This window comes from Gavialis gangeticus, unplaced genomic scaffold (genome assembly GCF_001723915.1).
Source record: "Gavialis gangeticus isolate Ggan-Ray unplaced genomic scaffold, GavGan_comp1, whole genome shotgun sequence".
NCBI classification, from domain to species: domain Eukaryota; kingdom Metazoa; phylum Chordata; order Crocodylia; family Gavialidae; genus Gavialis; species Gavialis gangeticus.
Window position 1 is genome coordinate 167,343,236 of NW_017729024.1, and position 21,484 is coordinate 167,364,719.

The 21,484-nt window shown below is 51.6% G+C and overlaps 2 protein-coding genes and 1 long non-coding RNA gene across 12 annotated transcripts in view; 2 read left to right on the forward strand and 1 right to left on the reverse strand.

Moving 5' to 3' along the window:
- Positions 1-7,411, forward strand: part of LOC109297977 — a 13,617-nt gene extending 6,206 nt beyond the window's left edge. Inside the window, exons 2-3 of the long non-coding RNA XR_002097478.1 lie at positions 2,205-2,207; positions 7,005-7,411. This is a non-coding gene — a long non-coding RNA (uncharacterized LOC109297977). The remainder of the gene's footprint in view (positions 1-2,204; positions 2,208-7,004) is intronic.
- The window catches only part of UBAP2 (ubiquitin associated protein 2), a 149,467-nt gene extending 128,687 nt beyond the window's left edge, over positions 1-20,780 (forward strand). For 8 of the 10 annotated variants that reach the window (XM_019518081.1, XM_019518078.1, XM_019518075.1 and 5 more), the window contains 7 exons: positions 11,288-11,366; positions 12,755-12,969; positions 15,430-15,529; positions 15,619-15,726; positions 17,209-17,276; positions 18,673-18,864; positions 20,446-20,780. In XM_019518081.1, the coding sequence (XP_019373626.1) occupies positions 11,288-11,366; positions 12,755-12,969; positions 15,430-15,529; positions 15,619-15,726; positions 17,209-17,276; positions 18,673-18,864; positions 20,446-20,541 (858 nt within the window). In that variant the 3' untranslated portion in view covers positions 20,542-20,780. Of the gene's footprint in view, positions 1-11,287; positions 11,367-12,754; positions 12,970-15,429; positions 15,530-15,618; positions 15,727-17,208; positions 17,277-18,626; positions 18,865-20,445 lie in introns of those variants that run through there. The other 2 variants (XM_019518080.1, XM_019518084.1) reach the window with 2 other exon arrangements.
- On the reverse strand, positions 3,459-6,706 carry LOC109297976 (interferon type B-like). The gene has a single exon (XM_019518087.1). It carries the CDS (start codon positions 5,623-5,625, stop codon positions 5,065-5,067), a length of 561 nt encoding a protein of 186 aa, XP_019373632.1. The 5' UTR covers positions 5,626-6,706; the 3' UTR covers positions 3,459-5,064.
- Positions 20,781-21,484: the final 704 nt, after the last annotated feature.

The window sequence follows — 21,484 nt, forward strand, 5'->3', positions numbered from 1 at the left end:
CAGAAGTACTCGTACAGTCGTGCCAGGGGTCCCGCAATGACCTCAGCCAATTCCCCCAGTACTCAAGGTTGGAGATCGTCTGGACCGGCTGATTTGAATACATCCAGTCCCTCCAGACATTCCCTGACTAGATCCTCCCTGACGCTTGGCCTAGGTGTGCCTCCCTTGGGGTTTAACGGGGGCCAGAGGGGGGTGGCTGTTCCCAGACGCTTTTGGTGAGCCATGGGGGCTTTTGCGCCCTCCTGCCCCCTTTGATCCGTGTTGGGATTACCTCCATTTGGGCTTGGAGGATTGTCTTCTTAAGGAGCGACCACTCTCCTTGGACACCGACTCCCCTCCCCTCCTGGACCTCAGTGCCTCTCTGACTATTCTCCTTAGCTCATTGATGTCCACCCTCCTGAAGTCCAGGGCTGCTGCCTTGCTGCCGGCCTTTGCCACCTTGCACTGGATGGTGAATCCCAGCAGGCGATGATTGCTGTCGCCCAGGTGGTTGAGCACCCACAGCCCCTGCACCAGGTCGTCACCTGTGGCCAGCACCAGGTCCAACAAGGCGTCTCCCCTGGTGGGGCTGTGCACCTCCTGGGTTAGATGGAGGTCCTGCATTTGGGCTAGGAACTTATGTGAGCGGTCAGACCTGGCTGACTGCTGTTCCCAGCAGATGTCTGGAAAGTTCAGGTCCCCCATGATGACCACGTCATTTGACCTAGCTGCCTCCGTGAGCTGACTTAAGAATTCCTGGTCTAGCTCTTCCCCATGGTCGGGGGGTCTGTAGTCAACCCCCACTGTTAAATCTTTCCCCCCGACTGCCCTGTATTCTAACCCAAAGCACTTCAGAGTGCCCCTCTGACTCTGTGCTAATTGACAAGGATGTTTATTCTTCCTTAATGTAGAGTGCCACCCCCCCCACCTTTCCTCCCTGCCCTGTCCTAGTCTACTGCTGGGTATGCCAGGTGGGCTTGCTGTCTGAGAGACTTGCATCTGCAGAAAAACGAGTATGAACAGCTCTGCGTTTTACCTACATGACACACATGGGGCCAGGGAACCAACAAGATGGCATGCAAACGCTCCAAAGAAATGGGCTCCCTGGTCTGGAGAACCTTTGTAAGACTGTCTCCAGTAGCAGTAATGGGAAGAAACTGATCTGGTTACAGAATGGAGGTAGTAAAGTTCATGGATGTGGTGTGATGTCCTGCCTCATGCAGGTCAGTGATCACTGATGAGTATCCTAAATCTGACAGTAGTAGTGGTGGTGAGGGGATGGGGGGGTGTATCTGGGTTCACCCCAGCTTGCAGGAGGGAACCCAGGTATTCAGGGGCCCCAGCCAGAAGACATCACTGGAGAACGTTATTGACTACAATGACAAAAAAAAAAAAAAAAAAAAGCCGATAGCCAATAATGTAAATTTTCCTTTTATTGGTGCCAATCCAATAGGCAACCGATATATTGGTGTAACCCTAATTCTATTCAATAGCTATTAATATTGTTATCATCCAGGAATTTCATAGTATCATAGTTGGTAGGGTCAGAAGGGACCTAAGCAAATCATCTAGCCCGACCCCCCGCCATGGGCAGGAAAGAATACTGGGGTCAATTGACCCCGGCTAGGTGGCTGTCTAGCCTCATTTTGAAGACCCCCAGGGTAGGGGCGAGCACCACTTCTCTTGGAAGTTAATTCTAGATCCTAGCTGCCCTGACAGCGAAGTCATGCCTCCTGATGTCTAGCCTGAATCTACTCTCAGCCAACTTATGTCCGTTATTCCTTGTTACTCCCAGGAGTGCTCGGGAGAACAGGGACTCTCCCAATGCCTGTGGGTCTCCCTTGGTAAGTTTATAGGTGGCCACCAGATCCCCCTCAGCCTTCTCTTCTGGAGGCTGAACAGGTTCAGGTCCCATCGCCTCTCTTCGTAGGGCCTGCCCTGCTGGCGCCTGACCATGCGAGTGGCCTCCTCTGGACCCTCTTGATGCTGGCCACATCCCTTCTGAAGTGTGGCGCCCAGAACTGGACACAGTACTCCAGCTGCGGCCTGACCAGTGCCACATAGAGGGGGAGGATCACCTCCTTGGACCTGCTCGAGATGCATCTGTGGATGCACGACAAGGTGCAGTTGGCCTTCCTGACTGTGTCCCTACGTTGGCGGCCCATGTTCATCTTGGCATCAATGGTGACTTCAAGATCCTTTTCTGCCTCTGCACTGACGAGAAGGGAGTTCCCCCCCTGTAGGTATGGTGCTGGTTCTTCCTCCCCAGGTGCAGCACCTTGCACTTGTCAGTGTTGAATCCCATCCTGTTCTCATCTGCCCACCCCTGTAACCTGTCTAGGTCTAGTTGCAGCCTGTCCCTCCTTTTGGTGTGGCCACTTCTCCCCACATTTTAGTCTCATCCACGAGTTTGAACAAGATGCTTTTCACGCCCCTGTTCAAGTCGCTGATGCAGATGTTGAACAGTGCGGGCCAGAGGACTGAGCCTTGGGGGACCCCACTGCCCCCATCCCTCCAGGTCGAATAAGACCTGTCCACCACCACTCTCTGGGTGCAGCCCTCCAGCCAGTTGGCGACCCATTTGTGTAGGTGTCGACACCACAGTCACCTAATTTTTTAACGAGGATGGGGTGAGAGACAGCGTCGAAGGCTTTCCTAAAGTCCAGGAAGACTACGTCCACCGCAACACCTGCATCCAAGGCTTTTGTGACCTAGTCATAGAAAGCCACCAGTTTGGTCTGACGGGACCTTCCTCTAATTAACCCGTGTTGATTGCCCCTAAGCATAATCTCCCTCGCTGGCCCCTCACAATTTATCCAGTCCCTTTTTGAACCTGACTCTGCTCTCTGCCTCTCTCACCTCTTTTGGTGGTGAATTGCACAAGGTCACTACACATTGCGTTAAAAATGTACTTGTTAGTTTTAAGCCTGTCACCTGTTCATTTCAGCAGGTGTCCCTTAGTCTAGTATTCTGGGACTTGGTGAACAACAGTTCTCTGTTCACTTGGTCTACACCCTTCCCTTCATGGTTTTACAGCTTCTCTCATGTCCCCCCCCCCCAATAGCATTCTCCTTTCCAAGTTGAAAAGTCCTAGCCTTTATTGTCTCTTGGCATGGGAACTGCTCCTGGCCTCTGATCATTTTGGTTGCCTTTTTCTGTGCCTTTTCTAGTTTTTCTACATCCTTTTTGAGATGTAGGGAGTGGAACTGCTGACATTGTTCAAGGTCTGGGTATGCCATGGGTTTGTATAATGGCAAGACAATGTTCTCTGTTTTGTTTTCAGTTCCCTTCTTAATGATACCCTGCTGTCTATTGACTCTTGGTTGCCACTGCACATCCAGCTGAGGTTTTTAGAGAACTGTCTACAGTGAAGCCAAGGTGTCTCTCCTGAATTGGAGCAGCTAGTACAGAACCCATGGCAGGGGTCGGACTTGATGATCTGCTCAGGTCCCTTCTGACCCTACCAACTATGAAACCCAGCATTGTGTACTCCTCTTGAGGTTATTTTTCCCCAGGTGCATTACCTTACACTTGTCAACAGTGAAGTTTATCTGGCATTTTTTTGCCCACTCACTTAGCTTGGTGAGATCTTTCTGCAGCTCGTCTCCCATCAGCTTTGGACTTGACTACCCAGAATATTTTGGTGTCATCTGCAGACTTGGAGATTTTGCTGTGCACCCCCATGTCCAGGTCATTGATGCAAATGTTAAATAAAATTGGGCTCAGCATAGATCCTTGCAGGACCCTGTTTTTGACCTCCCTTGATTTTGAAACATCGTCACTTAGCCCTGCTCTTTGCTTCCTATCTTTAATCAGCTCTCAATCCACAAAATAATTTTCCCTCCCATCCTGTGGCAGCACAGGTTTAGGTTTTTTAAGCCTTTGGTGGGGGACCTTTTTGAAAGTCCAAATATACTCTGTGAACTGGATCCCCCTTCTCACGTGTTCAACATCCTCAAAGAATTCCACAATTCCCTTTTTAAAAACCATGTTGACTTTTCCCCAGCAGATCTTGTTTGTCTGTGGGACTGCTGGTTTTGTCCTTTGGTGTAGATGGTAGTTATACCAATTTGCCAGGGATGGAAGTAAGAATCATTGATCTGTTTCCCAGGATCACCTCTGATCCTGTTGCCAGCCCACCTGTTCTCTGGCATGGAGGCTGTTTGTAATGCTAGGTTACATGCTATTGCTCAGCAACTCTGTAGTTCCACCTTTGAATTCCTTCAGAACTTAGGTGAACGCCATCTGGTCCTGTTGACTTAATAGCATTTAGTTTGTCAATTTGTTTTAAAAACTTCCTCTGCCGTCACTTCAGTGCAGTCCAGTTCTTCCGACCCATCAACCAGAAGGGATTGATTTGTCATGGGAATTTCCCCAGCATCTTGTGTGGTAAAGACCAATGCAAAGAATTCATTTAGCTATTCTGTTAGGGCATTACTGTCCCTGAGTGCACCTATTACACCTTGGTCACCTAATTTCCCTCCTTTATCATCCTGTTTTGCCATCAGTTTCTGTGAATACTTTTCATCCTTGCCATTCCCAGTCAGGGCACCTATTTCTTTCTGTTGGTAAGCTAAATTTCACCCAGTTGTCACATCTGACTTACCAAAAAAATTGAGTGTTGTGCTCAGAACGCATTAAGTCCATCAAATTCATCACTTTTTTTGTAAAATCAAACTTTTACTTTAAGAAAACAGAGTTATAAATTAAATAAATAAATACATTTGATCACTTGTAACAAACAACAAGATAAATATTAACAATACCAACAATAAATAAATAACTCTTAGAAAAATATTCCTGTCATTTCTTGACTTGCAAAGACTATTCTGTACATGTAACATAAAGGAAAGTTCAGCACTCTTGTAGCTCTTCATCTTCAGAGCACTTTGGACTGATAACTTCCACAGGATCTCATCAAGTCAGTGCAGTACCTGCACAGGCAAGTAATGGAGTCAAGTGTATGCAGAGTTGCTGAAAGTCCCGAAGTCTGCATTGGAGCTCAAGCTCCAGTCAGTAGTTTATTGTTCATATTTCTCTGCTTGACACAAAGCCCTGAAGCAGTGAAATGTTCAGTGCATAGTTTTACAGCCTGTTTCTGAACTTGTCCAGATAGTAAAACCAGGTCTTGGCTTCTATTCGGACCACCTCCCATGCACACTTGCTGTAGTTCTTCTCTTGGAGAAAATCGTGGATGTTTCTGAAGTATTTCTTCAGTTTCATAGCTTTGTTTTGGCTTCTTGGATAGAGCCCGTTTGTAGGCGGGCATGTCTCGAGCCGCTTGATCTGGACATGGACCGCATTTAGGAACCTCTCCATGCTGCGCGTGTCCCAGGCAGTTTCGGGGAGATTCCTTTTAAAGAGACTGAAGAGCTGCTGGAGGATTTCATAGGTTGCCATCCAGGCGTTATGTGGAGCCTTGGACCGCAGGACCTTCTCGGGGAACCGGAAGGTGGGCCTGTCCTCCAGGCACTCCTCAGGAAGTGCTCCAGCCACCTGTCCCAGCAGTTGCACGCTGTTCCTGTTAAGCACTTCTTGTAGGTCTTTCAAGTTGCTGCAGTCCAGCGCCGTGACGTGAGCCAGTAATAGTGCCGCCAGGCAGATCTGCCACAGGCCCCCCCAGGCTTGAATAGAGATGCATGCCATGGCTTGTGTGGAAGTGCTTGCAGCTTTGCTGCTGGTTGATGCTGGCTTCTGTGCTGTCCTTCCATCTCCCTCTATTTATCTGCTGGACCATTTTTCCTTTCATCATTTAAAATTTCCCTGTTTTCATTTTCCCAGTTTTCATTTTCACTTTCCTTCTTGGCAACTTAATTTCTCCAGGAACTTTTATACCATGGTCACGTTCCCTCCACAGTGTTCTTGGACATCTCTCTGCAGCATGGCAAGAGACACCATGGGCTTCACCTCTGCCTTTTGCTCGCTCCATGCAGTACCTAATGCAAAACCGCTTAGGTTTTGCAAGTGGTAGAAGATCAGTGTTCACATTCAGTCTTCTGCCAGGCTGAGTTCCTCCGATCAGCATGAATCATTTCTCTTTGTTTATGCAATCCCACTTAGTGATCCAGGAGGTGGCTGGCTCATCCTAGGCTTTAGCAGCTCTGTGTACAAGAGGCCCTCAGTGGAAATAATGGTTGATCCTGTAGTGATCACTTTTTTTTGTGGAGGATGCCAGGGTCCTTTTCAGTGCTTCTCAGATACCTGGGCCTGCCCTGAAGTGACACAGCCCTTGGCACAGTCCCCTCCCAGATGGCGTTGTCTCTGCTCCAGAGTGTGCTAACCAGATTACAGGTAACCTTGTGAGTTGGCTACTCATAAGAGGCAGAAACAGGTTTACCGCCCACCTCTTATTTGCTTGCACTTTAAAACTTTTCCCCAAAGTCTCTGTGGTTATCTGTGACCCCACAACATAGACTTTGTCCTCTCCTGGCTGGGGAGACTGGAGACGTGGGAGGAGGGTGGCACCGGGGGGGTGGGGAGGTGTTAATTTTTGAGTTTTCCAAATTTTCTTCCAGCCAATACCTGTATTTATAGATGGCTGGTTTTAATAATTTAATAAATGATTTTTGATTGCTTTTATTTTTTTGTTGAAACTTCTTTGGAACTGGACTGAACCAGATTTTTTTTTGTGAACTTGTAAGTTGTAACTAATTAATACCTTCTATCCTTGGGAAAGAAAGAGGGAGGGTTTTTATCTCCTTTTTCCCCCACTGTGGAATGTGGTTTAACACTGAGCTGTTTTTTTTTTATTTATGGGTTTTTTCCTGACGGTTTTTATTTTTACAGATTATTTAAGCCTCTTAAATATATTTATTATAGCAAAATAACTTTTTAATACATTTGGTTACATTGATTACTGCTGCTGATATTTTAAGATGGAGCTGTGATATAGTGCATATGGATTATTTAATGTATGGTGTTTCCTTATTTTCTCATAAAGCCTTGTGCTTTGTTTAATTGTTTGATTTTTCTTTACTAACTTGGTCACTGGCAAGTAGTTACATCAGCAAAGGTTTATGCTACAGGTATTCAGAAACAGGCGTTGGGGCCTTTTGCTTAGCATCCCTTCTGCAGCTTGGCCTGGGCCCCTTCAAAATGGCCAGGGCACGCAATGAAGGGCAGTTAGGGGTCCTGATGCTGGAGGTGCTGTCTGTCAAAAGAGCTATAAAGCCACCACCGGACCATCAAGGTCCTTGGAAACCCTGAGACCTGTGTTACAAAGGGATGAGGTCAACCAGAAAGGAAGGATTCACTTTATAGGTACCAGATGACTGTCAGGTACTGGTGCCCTAAAGCATAGGTTTTCTTTTAAAAATGTTTCATAACAATAACTTACTGTTTCCATAGTGTAAAGAAGAAAAGTCCCTGCAAACTTTTTTTTGTTGGTATTTCATTCTGCCCCTCTGCATTTGTGTTTGCATGCGACTTGCATGAGATCAGGAAAGTGAAAGGAGCTAATGTTAAAAGTGAAACTGATCCCCCGCCCCCCTCCTCCCGCCTCCGGAGAAGCCTCGGGAAGAACAAGAACAAGAAGCAAAGAGCTTAAAGTAAAAGACTTATGAAATTGTTTATGAAGTGTTGGATTAAAATGGCTAATCCACTGTCCTGGTTTTTTTTTTTAAAGCGTGTTTGTGAGATAAATAAGCATCTGCGGAATAAGTGGGAGTCCAGCCCTCAGTAGGACAAATGTCTGTGCATTTGTAGGTGAAGCACAGGCCCCACTTCTTATAGCAGCGCAACCGCCTGTGCATTAGAGTCAATGGTGGAAGCTTTTGCTGGCGCAACTTATTCAGTTAAATGCCTGGAGCCGTGCAGTAGAAATTGTTGCACATTTTCATCCTCCAGGAGCCTTTCCACAGTGAGCGGCTACCAGGCGTATGAGGCAGGGAAGCATTTTCTCCCCCCCCCCAGAGCTCAACTATTACGCGTGTCCCTGAGGCAGTGGTTGTGGCCTGTAGTGTTGTTCTTCCTGGCCAGCAGCACTGATGCAGATGTGCAGGCAGTTCCCAGCTCCTGTATTTTCTTGACCGTTCCTAAGACTGCAGAGCATGAAGCCTGACTGCTGCAGCGCTCCTGTCGTGCCAGGTGTGCCTGTTCTCCACAACCACTTTCACATCACTCCTATGTATCCAGGGGTTTCTCTGGATTATATTGATGAGCAGTGGTGTCGGACACCGTTGGACTAAGTTCATAGCCAACTGTTCTGTAATACAGTCACTGTCGTCCCATCAGACCATGCCTGCTGAGGCAGTGCTGCATTGCTTCAGTAGTATTAACTTCCTCAAGTTCCTCACTTTCTTGTGTAACTACATTGCTGCCTTTGCTCTGCTTTAGCGAGCCCTCTACTTCAGCTTTGTGTGACCCTTAGAAACCATTGAAATGAGGGGCTGGAAGGGACCCTGAGAAATCGAGTCCAACCCCCCTGCTCTGGGCAGGAGTACTGCAGAGATCGAATGATCCCAGCCAGGCGTCTGTCCCGTCTCCTCTTGAAGACTGCCAAGGTCGGGGCTGCGCCACCTCCTCGGGAAGTCTCCTTCCGGTTCTGGTCACCCTTACCAGAAAGAAGTTCTTCCTTACATCCAGTCTGAAACCATCCTCTAACACTTTGTGGCCATTCCTTGGGTCTGTTTATGATGCAGCAAACTCCTTGTCAGAAGCCCATCATGCCCTTTTACATTCCCCCAAAATACCACGAGGACGAGGGGGTGCAAAGCACCCTGTTCAGGTTTGCTGATGACACTAAGATGTGGGGGGATGTGGGCACAATAGAGGGGAGCAACAGGCTACAGTTGGACCTAGATAGGTTACAAGGATGGGCGGAGGAGAACAGGATGGGGTTTAACACAGACAAGTGTAAGGTGATGCACCTGGGGAGGAACAATCGGCACCATACATACAGGCTGGGGAACTCCCCTCTTGTCAGCACGGAGGTGGAAAAGGATCTGGGAGTCATTATTGACTCCAAGATGAACATGAGTCGGCAATGTGGGGAGGCGGCTAGGAAGGCCAACTGCACCTTGTCGTGCATCCACAGATGCATCTCGAGCAGGTCCAAGGAGGTGATCCTCCCCCTCTATGCGGCACTGGTCAGGCCGCAGCTGGAGTACTGCGTCCAGTTCTGGGCGCCGCACTTTAAGAGGGATGTGGACAGCATGGAGAGGGTCCAGAGGAGGGCCACTCGTATGATCAAGGGACAGCAGGGTAGGTCCTATGAGGAAAGGTTGCGGGACCTGAACCTGTTCAGCCTTCAAAAGAGAAGGCTGAGGGGGGATCTTGTGGCCTGTTATAAACTGGTTAGGGGGGATCAGCAGGCGCTGGGGGAGTCCCTGTTCCCCCGAGCGCCACAAGGAGTGACCAGGAACAATGGTCACAAGCTGGCGGAGGGAAGGTTTAAGTTGGACATCAGGAGGCGCTACTTCACGGTCAGGGCGGCTAGGGTCTGGAACCAGCTTCCAAGTGAGGTGGTGCAGGCTCCCACCCTGGGGGTTTTTAAGAGGAGGTTGGATGACCACCTTACTGGGGTCATTTGACCCCAGTGCTCTTCCTGCCATGGCAGGGGGTCGGACTAGATGATCTGCTCAGGTCCCTTCCGACCCTAGAAACTATGAAACCAGCGTGAGCAGACATGGATTTTCTTTGTAAGCAATTGGTATTTTCTTTGTGGGATAATTGGCTGCTTTCAGCTTCTCCTGTGACTTATTTCCTGACAACGGAGGAAGGTATTTTTTCCCCTCAGTTGCACTGATGAGCATCGGGTTGGGACTGAAGTCTTTCACCACCTGTATTCCCTGGAGTTGTCCCTGTGTAGGTGTGGCTGCATAGTTGTTGTTTCCCCAAAGGCCTGGAGTGCGCAGATTCAGATCATATCTATTTTGATGTCTGTCTTCTGAAACCATGCCCGACTTGTGTGCACACGTGTGCTTGTAGAGAGCCAGTCGGGGTAAGCATCACTTCAGTACGACGGGCGCTCTTAGGATTTCAGCAGAGGATTTGATAGCAGTTTGTGGGGGTTTAATTCCTGTTGGCTCAGATACGATACTGTCGCATGGGATTGTGAAGTAGCTGGAAGGTGCTAAGCAAAGAATAATGATAAATGGCAATGTATTAAGATGCAGGGAAGCTTCCAGTTGGTCCCCTGGGGCTCTGTTAAATTCTGTCGGCCTTTGTTTCCTCACTGATGCAGAAGAGGCTGAAGAGAGCATGCTAGTGGCTTTCCGAATAAGACCAAGTTCATAACACCTCCCAACTCAAGTGAGAAGAGGGGCGATTCGCAATGTGGAGGAGAAGACTTTCCCAGCAGGCAAAAGAGCAAGCTGTGTATTTGGGGGCAGGGGCACGTGGAAAAATTGTGAAGCTGGTGCATTCAGAGGCAAAGACCCACAAAGCAGTCCTTGATGGACTTGGGAGGGTTAAAGGGACAGGAAATGGTATTTGAGAGCAAAATAGCTCGGTGGTGTCCTGGGCTGTGTGCGTGAAGGCACGTTGGATCGTGCTGGAAGGAGCAACTCCCCAGCACGCGGCAGTGGCCAAGGCAGAAGCCCTGGGAAGCAGCTCTGAGGGACTTGGTTCTTCCAGGTTGAAGCTACCCTGTCCGTGGAGGCACAAAAAAGCTTTGTAGGTGGCTGTGACCATTAGGCCGTGGTGCTGGTGGGCTGGTTATGGTTACCCTGTCTGCTTATTCCCTGCCCTTCTAACTCACCGGTGTAGTTACTTTTGCCAAGTGCTTCTTGGCTGTCTGTAGTTCTGATGTCCTGGCCTGGCATGTCAGCCTAGACTAGAAGCTGTATGCAGCAGCAAGCGTCTTCCCTTCTGCCTGTGCAGCGCCGGACGCAATGAGGCTCTGATAGTGGGTGCTACAGTACCAGAAATAACCTAGAGGAATCGTCTTGACTGTACCTCCTTGGCAGCTTTCTCTGACAACCTGTATTCACATTTGTTGTGTTTCTTATCTTACACTGGCACTTGTTCAATGACTGCATGTGAAAGGGCTGCAGCATTTCTTGCCAGCTGAAGAGCTGTTTTAAAAGCAGGGAAAGCACAAAATGATGCCCAGGAAACAACAGCATGTAGAGAATGGGAAGTCCTGGGCTCTCGCTGTGTCCTGCTCTGCCAGGCTCCCTGTTAAATTTCTGCCCAGGCTTCCCTTATTTTGCATGCGTCTGGGGAGGAGAAAACAAACAGGCTCATCCCAGCCCAAATCTGTTCGGCTGCTTCTGCTTTCACGAACCTTTGCCTGCAAGTTGGCATGTCTGCGATGCTGGTGCTTTGGGTGTTAATAAATGTCTGTCTGTCTCTCTCTCTCTCTCAGGATTATTATGGAATTACATTCCCTGCTCCTGCAACCTTGACAGGCAGAGATGGGAGCCTTGCTAACAACCCATACTCAGGTCAGTGCTAACTCGAGAGGAGGGTAATCATTGCGAAGGTGTTGATTTTTTTATTGTAGGTTACACTGTTGTTAACTGAAGGAGCTTTCACCACCTCCTCCCTGCAGGCAGCATAGTTCACCCATCCCAGCTAGCTGGAGCAAAGGAGGTGCTGTGCGGAGCTCATGTTAGCTTCTGGCAAGTGATCTTATCTTGTAAGATGTGAGCAGGCCTGTTCCAAAACCCATCAGTGCAGAGATGCCAAAGCTCCCTGCATCTGGCCCATCCCCAAGTGTCTGCAAGGACTTGTTTCTCTCTAGGAAGTGGAGCAAGTTCCCTCAAACTTTTTTTCTTAGTAGTCAGCCTGTGCTTCCTTCACGCGAGTGCAGGTGCCGGGTCCTTTTTGACCTTTCTCACCTGTTACATTATTGTCGTTTTGTATTATGGCAGAGCCTGTAGGCTTCACTCAACCTCTTCCGCCTGTGGTGTGCACAGAAAACAAGTCACGTTGTGCTGCTGGAGAACATCACCCTTACCCTTCACCTCCCCAGGTCCAGGCCCACACACAATCATGATGCTAGTATTGTCAGTCTGCAGTTTGCAGACTGCCATCATGTTGTGATGGGAAATCTTTGACCTGAGTATTGGGAGCCTTGCATTGCCCCTTCCAAGTCAAGTTCCTCTCAGGCCTTAAATGCCACTTGCGGGCAGCCAGGCAGAGGAGGAATGAGGCACGTTCATTTGGTCTCTGCATGCTTCTCGGTAGGCTCTTCCAGAAAGCCAGTGTATGCGGGACTCCTGCTTGGATTCCCCTGTGCAACCAGGAGGCTGTTGGTGGGCTGATAACCACATTTCCCTTCCTACTTCTTCAATAAGGTGGCTCCAGATGCAAGCCTTGCTCCCCTGGCCTTCACCTGTTGTCTCCAGACCCCTGGAGGTGTGAGGAACCAGAGACCTACTCGGTCATGCTTGGCAAATAAGTAGACTTTGACAAAAACATGCCAGTCACTGCAGAAGCCCTAACTCCCTCAGGCCTGAGGCTTAGCTAACCCAGTTCACTTTTTAACCCAGTGAGCCATTCGCTGTTTGGCTACTCACAGCGCTTCCGCTTTTTAGCATCTTTTAATGGCAGTGGTCTAACACACCTTGGAGCCCCTCAGGTGCCTGGCAAGAGGTAAGTATCCTTATCTCTGTATCATCAGGGCAGAGAGTTATCCTGGGGCAAAGGTCACAAGCGGGTTGGTGACAGAGCCCAGGGACGTGACTCCCAGGCCCCGCTCTCAGCACTCGGAGCATGCTCCCTCTTGAATGTCAGAGAAGCCGGCCCATGGGTAGCATTATGCCAGGTGCTCGACTGCCCAGGAGGCAGCAGGTTCTCCAATGGTAGCTTCCGATGGCTTCTCTTGCAGGTGATGTAACGAAATTTGGCCGCGGGGATTCTGCCTCCCCTGCTCCAGCGACCACCCTGGCCCAGCCGCAGCAGAACCAGACGCAGACTCACCACACAACTCAGCAGCCCTTCCTCAACCCAACGCTGCCCCCGGGGTACAGCTACACTGGGTTACCCTATTACGCCGGCGTGCCCGGAGTCCCCAGCGCATTCCAGTATGGACCCACCATGTTTGTAAGTGGCAGATGCAAAACCGCACGCTGCCGGCTCTCCTTGGTGTGCCTGTCTAGCTTTGTCAAAGTTTCATAATTTCATAGATTTAGGGTCGGAAGGGACCTAGTAGACCTTCTAGCCCGACCCCCCGCCAGGGCGGGAGAACAAAAAAAACAAAAACCCCAAAACAAAAATGGGACTCAAATGAGTCCAGCCAGGTAGGCATCCAGCCTCTTCTTAAAGACCCCCAGGGTAGGGGCCAGCACCACTTCCCTTGGAAGTTGGTTCCAGCTCCTAGCCGCCCTAACTGTGAAGTAGTTTTTGCGGATGTCCAATCTATACCTCCTCTCCATCAACTTGTGCCCATTACTCCTTGTTATGCCAGCGGGCGCTAGGGGAAACAGCGTCTCCCCCAAACCCTTCTGGTCCCCCCTAGTGAGTTTATAGACGGTCACCAGGTCCCCCCTCAGCCTTCTCTTGTGGAGGCTGAATAGGTTCAGGTCCCGCAGTCTCTCACTGTAGGGTCTGCCCTGTTGTCCCCGGATCATGCGGGTGGCCCTCCTCTGGACCCTCTCCATGTTGTCCACATCCCTCTTGAAATGGGGCGCACAGAACTGGACACAATACTCCAGCTGTGGCCTGACCAGCGTCGCGTAGAGGGGGAGGATCACCTCCTTGGCTCTACTCGAGATGCACCTGTGGATGCACGACAAGGTCCGGTTAGCCCTGCCAACCATGACCTCGCATTGTCGGCCCATGTTCATCTTGGAGTCAATAATGACTCCAAGATCTCTTTCTGCCTCCGTGCTCTCAAGTAGGGAGTTCCCCATTGTGTAAGTGTGCTGCTGGTTCCTACTGCCCAAGTGCAGCACCCTGCACTTGTCCGTATTGAAACGCATCCTGTTCCTGTTAGCCCACCCCTGTAACCTATCCAGATCCTTCTGCAATCTCTCACTCCCTGCTAGTGTGCTCACCTCCCCCCAAATTTTGGTGTCATCAGCGAATTTAAACAGGTTACTTTCCACCCCATCATTGTCATTTTAGTCCTGGCCCTTGAAAGCTGCCCCTCTCCTGCCAGGCTGGATGTGTGAGAGGAGACTGTTTCTAGAAGACAGGAGGAGATTTTAAAGGGCTGGGTTTCTAATGTCACGAATGCACCATATGGTGAGCCCAGCCACCACACCTAGTGCGCGAGGCAGATTTGGAGTGTATGCTGCATGCAGCATGGGGCTGGTCTGAGGTGCACGTTGCATGGGGCGTGCCAGTCCCACATGTTGGATCCAAGCAGCACTCGTGGCTGGTCTAAGGTGCATGCTGCGTGCAGCGCCCACATGGGACCAGCCCTGTACACTAAATCAACACATAGGGCCCAGTCTGGTTTGGAGTCGGGCCGGCCCTGTCTCTCATCTAGCCCGTTGGGCCGGGCGAGTTGGACGCCCCTGTTTGAAGTGATACAAAGCTGCAGGACACGGGTAGCTAATCTGTGGGAGCTGAAGGAATTACAGTGGGTGGGGGCTCACTGCATATCACAAGTTTTGAAGCCAGTATTATGACTGCAGCCCCTGCTGCTAGGAGCTGGTTGGGGAGAGGTGGGTGGCTGGGAAATGGGGCGAGGCAGAGGTGGCCAACCCTTGGCACGTGTGCAGATAGCATTGGCAGCCTGTGTGTGGGGCATGTGGCAGATGGGGGAGGGAGCAGAAAGCAGAGCAGCCAGGGAGTGGGAGTGATGCTTGGGAAGGGTGGGTGGCTCAATTTGCAGTATGTCTGTCAAAAAGATTTGGCCTCCACTGGGTTAAGGGGATAGGCAGTGGCAGAGCAGATGTTAAGGTGCTCAGGAACAGGAGGAGGTGTTCCAGGCACGTGTGTGAATGGGGGGGTCTGTATTGGGCATGAATCTGGGCTTTACTTGAATATTTTGGAAGCATGGTGGCTTGGGGAGGCTCTTTCCAGTCTAGAGTTAACCTCAAGCGATAGCCAGGCTCCCCGAGCACAGGGGCCACAATCCCAAAAACATGCCTGGGTGATACTGACTCCTCTGTTGTTGTGGCCAGATTCATCAAGGGATTCTTTGGTTGCTCGGGGCTTTGTATATATGTGTGAAACACCCCCTTGGCAACATCACATTGCAGTTGCCAAGCAAAGCTGGTGTGATTGCAGAGGGCATGGTCCTCATCTTGCGCTGGGGAACGCAGAGCAGAGAGGCTCTGAGTAGCTTGCCAAAGGTTGTCTGGCTGGGCGGGGGTCAAATTTGTGGGTCCTGGCTCTGTCCTACACATGCAGCAGTAACTCTCAAAGCTCTGAGAGGTGTGGGAGCAATCCTTGGTTCCCTTATGCTGCCAGGCCCTCCATTTCACAGCTCTGAGGTTCTGCTAGCTGCTGGAAGCAGTCACGGGGCGCTTCCCCAGCCAGACACCAGTGGAAGCCAGCTATGTACTTGCTCTCTAATTGAAAATGCCTTTTGCTGCTTCCCTTGGTCTGCAGGTACCTCCAGCATCAGCTAAGCAGCATGGCGTCAGTCTGAACACTGCTTCCACTCCCTTTCAGCAGGCGAGTGGTTATGGACAGCATGGTTATGGAGCAGGTGAGGTTTCTTCACTATCTGTGCTGCCGAGTTCAAGGCCAGCAGTGCAGCCAGCACACAGTAACATGCTGCCTTGTCTGCGTTGGCAGGCTATGATGACTTAACACAGGGAACGGCAGCTGGAGATTACAGCAAAGGAGGCTACAGTGGGTCATCTCAAGCACAAAACAAATCTGCTGGCACTGGACCTGGGAAAGGTAACCACTGAAGGAATTTGCTGTGTTTGTGAGCACCTAGGATATGAGGGCTTAGCAGAACAGTATCTCCAGTGTTGGGAAGCCAGCACAGCAACCAGCCTTAAACTGGAGCATGCACTAAGCTGTCCCTCTATCTCCCGTGTCCAAAGTGCTTCCAGTGTTCCCACTCCCATGTTGTGTCCAGACCGAGTGGCTGAAACTGTGCGAGGACTTGACTCAAGTCCGGCTTGTTCACAGTGGCACCTCGGGGAAGCTCGAAGCTTAAGTTCCAAATTGGTGGGGGAGTAGTCGTCCTGTGCTAACGCTATGCCCACAATCCCAGCGCAGCTGGATGTCCTCGCTGAAATGGTCATCAGTTACATAAAGAAAGTTGCTGGAATTTGTGGCCAGGCTCCTTAATTAACAGCCAGTTAGGTGAGCGGAGCAGTTCTGAGCTATTGTAGGCTGTCCGCAGATCCTAACTCAGTGCTTCCATTTGTGCCTGGGTAGTGATTTCTTTGCAGCCATAAGGGCTAGAAAACCAGTGTGGTCAGTATAAACGCTTGAATTCTGCAGATGTTGCTGGTACCACCTAAGAAATGCCCACTGACCCACATAGCACCAGCTGATGCAGCTGTGGCCCAAGCAAATACCAGCAGAAAAGTCTTGCTGAGTTCCATCAGAACCACTGTGTCTTGTGCTCTGCAGACTGTGCAGAGATGCACCTCCCAGTGCACTGCAAGCCCCATCTTTTCTCTGTGGTCAGAGATGCCTCAGTTCTTGTTTGGTACATACGTGAGCCTGCTGTCACTTTGAGGCCTGAATCTAGTTGGGACTAGGAATGACTGGCCAGCTTGGCGCCTGCTTCGGTTTGGAGCCTCTCACGGGAGTTGCCCCAGCCACAATGGGCGAGCCCCTCTGAGACCGCAGTGCACTCGACTGGCCCAGACTCACTGTCTCCCACTGTGGCTTTTCTCTGCCTCTGCTGCCCGGTACAGAGTATCTGATAATGCTCCCGAATCCCCTACTAGAGGATGCTCCTCCTCTGCATGCCCACCTCCCCCAGGGAAGGGATGAGCCAGGCCTTAGTCATGTCACTTGATGCACACCTGGGAGGTTCTCAGTTACAGCAGTGCTGCTTGGTGCGCTCCCTTACCCGGGGGGGAGGCCGACTCCTCTGATCCAAACAGGTGATCAGTGCACCTCGGTGACACCCAAAGGAGTGGTGGTGTCCTCGCTTGCATGCGATGGACTTGGTATCTCACACCTGTGCACTGGCACCCGCCTGGAAAAGGGGCACTCGAAGTAGGCAGGTCGGATTGGATTCCTGATACAGGGAGTCTGGTGGGGCAGGAGGGAGCGGCTTAACTCAGCCAGGAGACCAAGCACGTGGTGCGCGCAGAGGACGCAGGGAACAGCCAAGATGCCAAGAGCAAGGAAAACAAAGGGTTCAGGTTGGGCTGCCTTTGGCTCTTTCATTGTCAATGGCTTTTTGTTTTCCAGGTGTTTCTGTGACCTCAAGTAACACAGGTGTGCCTGATATCAGTGGCTCAGTCTATAACAAGACCCAGGTGAGGAACGGGGGCTCCCTCAGCCCAGGAAGCATTACCGTGCTCTCCTCCTTCCTGTGCCTGCAGGCGAGGCCATCCGCTCACTGGCTAATGTCATTTCAGCAGGACTCTTCCCTGTCAGGGAGCCTCTTGGCAGCTGGGGGGTGATTTCCGTCCCGCTCAGCTGGGGCAATATCAGGCTCTGGCATTTCTCCCGCCCAGTTTGGTTCTCGGGAATTTCAGGCCTCTTGCAACCCCACTGCTCCTTTTCCTCCTCCCTGCCCCCAGGCTGCCTTTGCCAGCTTGGTTCGTGGCAGGAGCAGTTAGCACAGAAGCTGTTTGCTGCATCCTGGTCTCCCTTCTGCTCTAGCCGGGTGAGGTGATTAACATGTGGTAGGGCCAGCGGCTTGGGGCTGCTGTGTCTGAAACACAGGGCTGTGACGCTGCCTGAAGAGAAGCTGGGTTATGAGGATGCGAGCTCCTCTAGACATGCTCAGGACAAGCGCTCCTGACTCCCTCCGTTCCCTTAGGGCCTTCACACATCCTATTGACTGCCAAGCAGCATTGTCTCCTGTGCTGGTTGGCAGCAAGTCGAGCCTCCCAGTTTTGTTGGGAGCCAAAAGCCCTGTGCAAAGCTGTGGCCTGTGTGGAGTTAAATACCAGCACCCCATCCTGGTTCACTCTGGCTGTGGGGCACAGGACTTGGGGCAAGGGCCTCAAACTGCAGCCCAGGATGCTTAGGTTGCAGACTAGGAAGAACTTCACTCTAAGGGCGGTTCGGCAGTGGAACAGGCAACCTAGGGAGGCTGTGAGATCCCAGTCCCTGCATCTGTTCAGGAACAGGTTACAGACGCTTGATAGGTGTAGCATCTGCCAGGAGCAGGCGGCTGGACTAGGTGTGTACGTGGTCTCTTCTAGCCCTCATCTGCTGTGATCCCTCCTGCTAACGATGGTCTTTCTGGCCCTGCCGTGAGTGTATGTGGCAGCGGGGATCAGCCTAGGTGTGGTTCTGCCTAACGGATCTGCTCCTGCACCTCTTGGGCAAGTGCCGTCTCTTGCCTGTTTACGGAGCAGCCCATGTCTGGGTTAGGCACCTACCAGGCACTAGGGGCTTGCTGGCCACCTGCCCCTGCTCTGAGCAGCTCAGCAGTCTAGGGACAGATGAATAGAGGGGACAGGGGATCACCGGGCCATTGGCCTGCTCAATCGGCTGCTAGCAGCCAGCCAGCCGCAGGATGTCGGGGAAGGGGGGGAAGGTGCCGAGCCGAAGTGCTTGCATGCATTGGACCAGGGTTGCTTTGCTTCCGGGGTTGGGGCCAGGTTCCGGTTATCTGTGTTCAGGCCACTCTTGTTCTTGTTTGGTCACCCCAGGGCGCTTGCGAGAGTCTCTCACCGCTTGCCTGTTGCTTCCCTGCAGACGTTTGACAAGCAGGGATTCCACCCCGGCACCCCGCCGCCTTTCAACCTGCCGTCTGCTCTCGGATCCACCGGGCCCCTGAACCCTGGCGCGGCCCCCGGCTACGCGCCAGCCCCCTTCCTCCATATCCTACCTGCACATCAGCAGCCTCACTCCCAGATGCTGCATCACCACCTTCAGCAAGATGGGCAGGTAAGTGGAAGAGCCCCTGCCCCCACCCAAGTGTCTCGATGACGAGCACAGACTGAGCTGCCCTGGCGATTTTCCTTGGTGCTTGGAGAGGCAGCTTGTGGAGCCAGAGATTGGCTTGTCCCTTACCAGGGCACCTTGATGTAATGATCTCTGAGATTTATGATTGTGGTTGGTTGATCATTGGTTGGTGACTGTAAAAGAAATGTGAGGAGCCACAATATGAGGCTACCCACAGGGGTTTCCCATTCATTTCTCTTCCCCTCCCCTCCATTCACGGTCAGTGAAACGCCCTGTTTTGCTTCAGGCTGAAAACAGCAGATCTCCCCTCTCCGAACGTGCTGGCCACCCTCAGCTTGTGGCTTGCCCTGTCTCTGCTCCTTCACCTACCTCACAGCTCCCTTGGTCTTGAATCTCCTAAAATTCATGCGTCCTGGATTATTAGCCAGAGAAACTGGCCATGTCTCTTGGGGTGCCCAGCTGGTCTTGTCCCTGGTCATAGCATAGCGAGTGCTGGGGAGGTGCCAGCTGGATACGCGCCCTGCTGTGGACCAGTTATGGCCACTGGCTGTCCCCACCAGCCCCTGCACCTCTCCTCTTAGCCGGGGGAGCTTGTATTGGATGCTCTCCCCATTAAAGTAGTGGAACATTTGGGCTCTAGGCGGCTGCTCTTTGCCCCCTCCGTTCTGCCTCTGCCATGTCCTTGTCGTGACTTCGGCAGACGCTCAACAGGGATCATCACTGGAGCATCAGCTGTAGAAATCTCAGGACAAACCTGGCTGTAAGCATCAGCCTCGTGACTGGGTGGGAGGTGGGGTCATTTTTGCTGCCTCCGCACCATCTACCCATTCATCCACCCCCAGCCACCCCGTGCTCCAGCTGGCCTGGTGCAGCGTGCTGACGCCCAGCTCAGCTCAGTCCAGCAGAGTCCTTCCTATTTGGAGGTCACTTAATTTGGTGGTGAAAGTCTTGGGGCCAGGGGCTGAGGGGCTTGTTTTCTTGGAGGCAAATCAACATCGTGGGGGGGGAGGGGGGACACACACTGCAGCATCAATGCTTGCGAGATGGGCTTGGTGCAGCTCTGCCCTGTGCTTGGGTTGGTGCCCCGTGGCTGACAGCTAGCGCAGTCCCAGAGCCCCGTGACTGCTGAGCTGTGGCTGGATAGTTGTGACTGGTCCTTGAGGCCTGCACAGCACGTGGCACTGCCAGCAGTGGTTCTTCCTGTGGCTGCAGGGGGCTTGGAGGTGGCCAGCACTGCTGTCCTGTCCTGGGGCAGAGCAGGTGGCTGGGGGCCTTGCCCCTGACGTTCGCATAGCAGCACTGGCCGTGGTGCCGGTCGGATTCCCTGTGGCTCGGTTGGTGGGTTCAGATGAAGCCTGGAGTGGTCCCTGGTGGGAGGTGCTGGGCGGAAAGGGAAGCAGACCTGTTTCCCCAAGAGCTGCTGTAGCCAGGGCTGATGCCAGCTGGGCTGCGATGAGCAGCGGGGCAGGTGGGATTACTCCCTGCCGAGGCGACCAGTGCAGGCCCCTGCTCAGGCAGCGCTGGGGGTTCCCGTCTCACTGTGTGCTCCTTTCTCATTTCCAGGGTGGATCTGGCCAGCGCAATCAGCCAAGCACCATGCAGCAAAAGTCTCAGGCTACCAAAACCGCCTACGGCACTTCTCCGTACTGGACAAACTAGACCGGGACCGGGGAGGGGGGAGACGGAAAGGAAAACCCTAACTAAGATGAGCCGATGCCCATTCCTGGAACTATTAGGAGAACAAGTAACTGCTCAGCCAAACGTCTGCGCAGGGAGCCCTGCAGCCAGCCACCTCCCTTCCCTGCGACTCTCTTGCTTCCTCTTTGAGTTGCTGTTGTATGTAATATATTTATGTATGTATTTGTAAATGTAATAGAGCCTAAATGTGGTTTTCTGCATCTTGCAGCCTGTTTTATTTTCTTTGTAGGGCAAACTAATCCCTCACTTCCATCTGCACCAGGGCATCTTGCATCGGGGTTGGTCTTATGTTTTCTTTCCTGTTGTCGGTTTGTTTTCCCAGCGCTCTGGGCTTTCTGCCGACAGACGGACAAACTGTGCCATTGCAGCCGGAGCCGCAGCACAGCTTAGTTCAGGCGTGTGGGAAGGCCTGGCCCTAGTGAAGAGTGGAGGTTGGCCCCTTGGTTTGAGTCTTTCCTTTCCACAAGTAGCTGTTACTATTTTTTTTTCCTTAAACAAAGAGTGTATTTCCTGGGCCTTCCTCCTCCAGTCTCCCTGCACCCGGGCCCCATCTGGTGTCAGAAGATGAACTCGCGGGCAGTTTTGTTACGTAGCCGTGAGCTGCAGCAGCATCACCTTTTTTTCTTTTGTTTTTGGAATACGTTTCTTTCCTGAATACAATTTAGGATGTGATCTTACTGTCTTTAGACTAATTTAGGTTTAAAAAATGGTTAAGGCTTAAAAGGTTTAGGTTTAAAAGATCACACTTACTTAGAGGGGAGCTGCCCTCAATCTAGGCACCCCCTCCCATGGCTTCTGAAGGCTTAGTAACTTCAATAGACACAACCCCATGAATGTCCTCCTTGGACTTTGTGCTGCTTGATCCAGTCATAGCTTCAGGACTATTGGGATGAGGGGTGTAAAT

Excerpts from the sequence above, each read along its gene's own strand:
- LOC109297976 (XM_019518087.1), bottom strand. The coding sequence starts at position 5,625 with ATGGCATGCATCTCTATTCAAGCCTGGGGGGGCCTGTGGCAGATCTGC.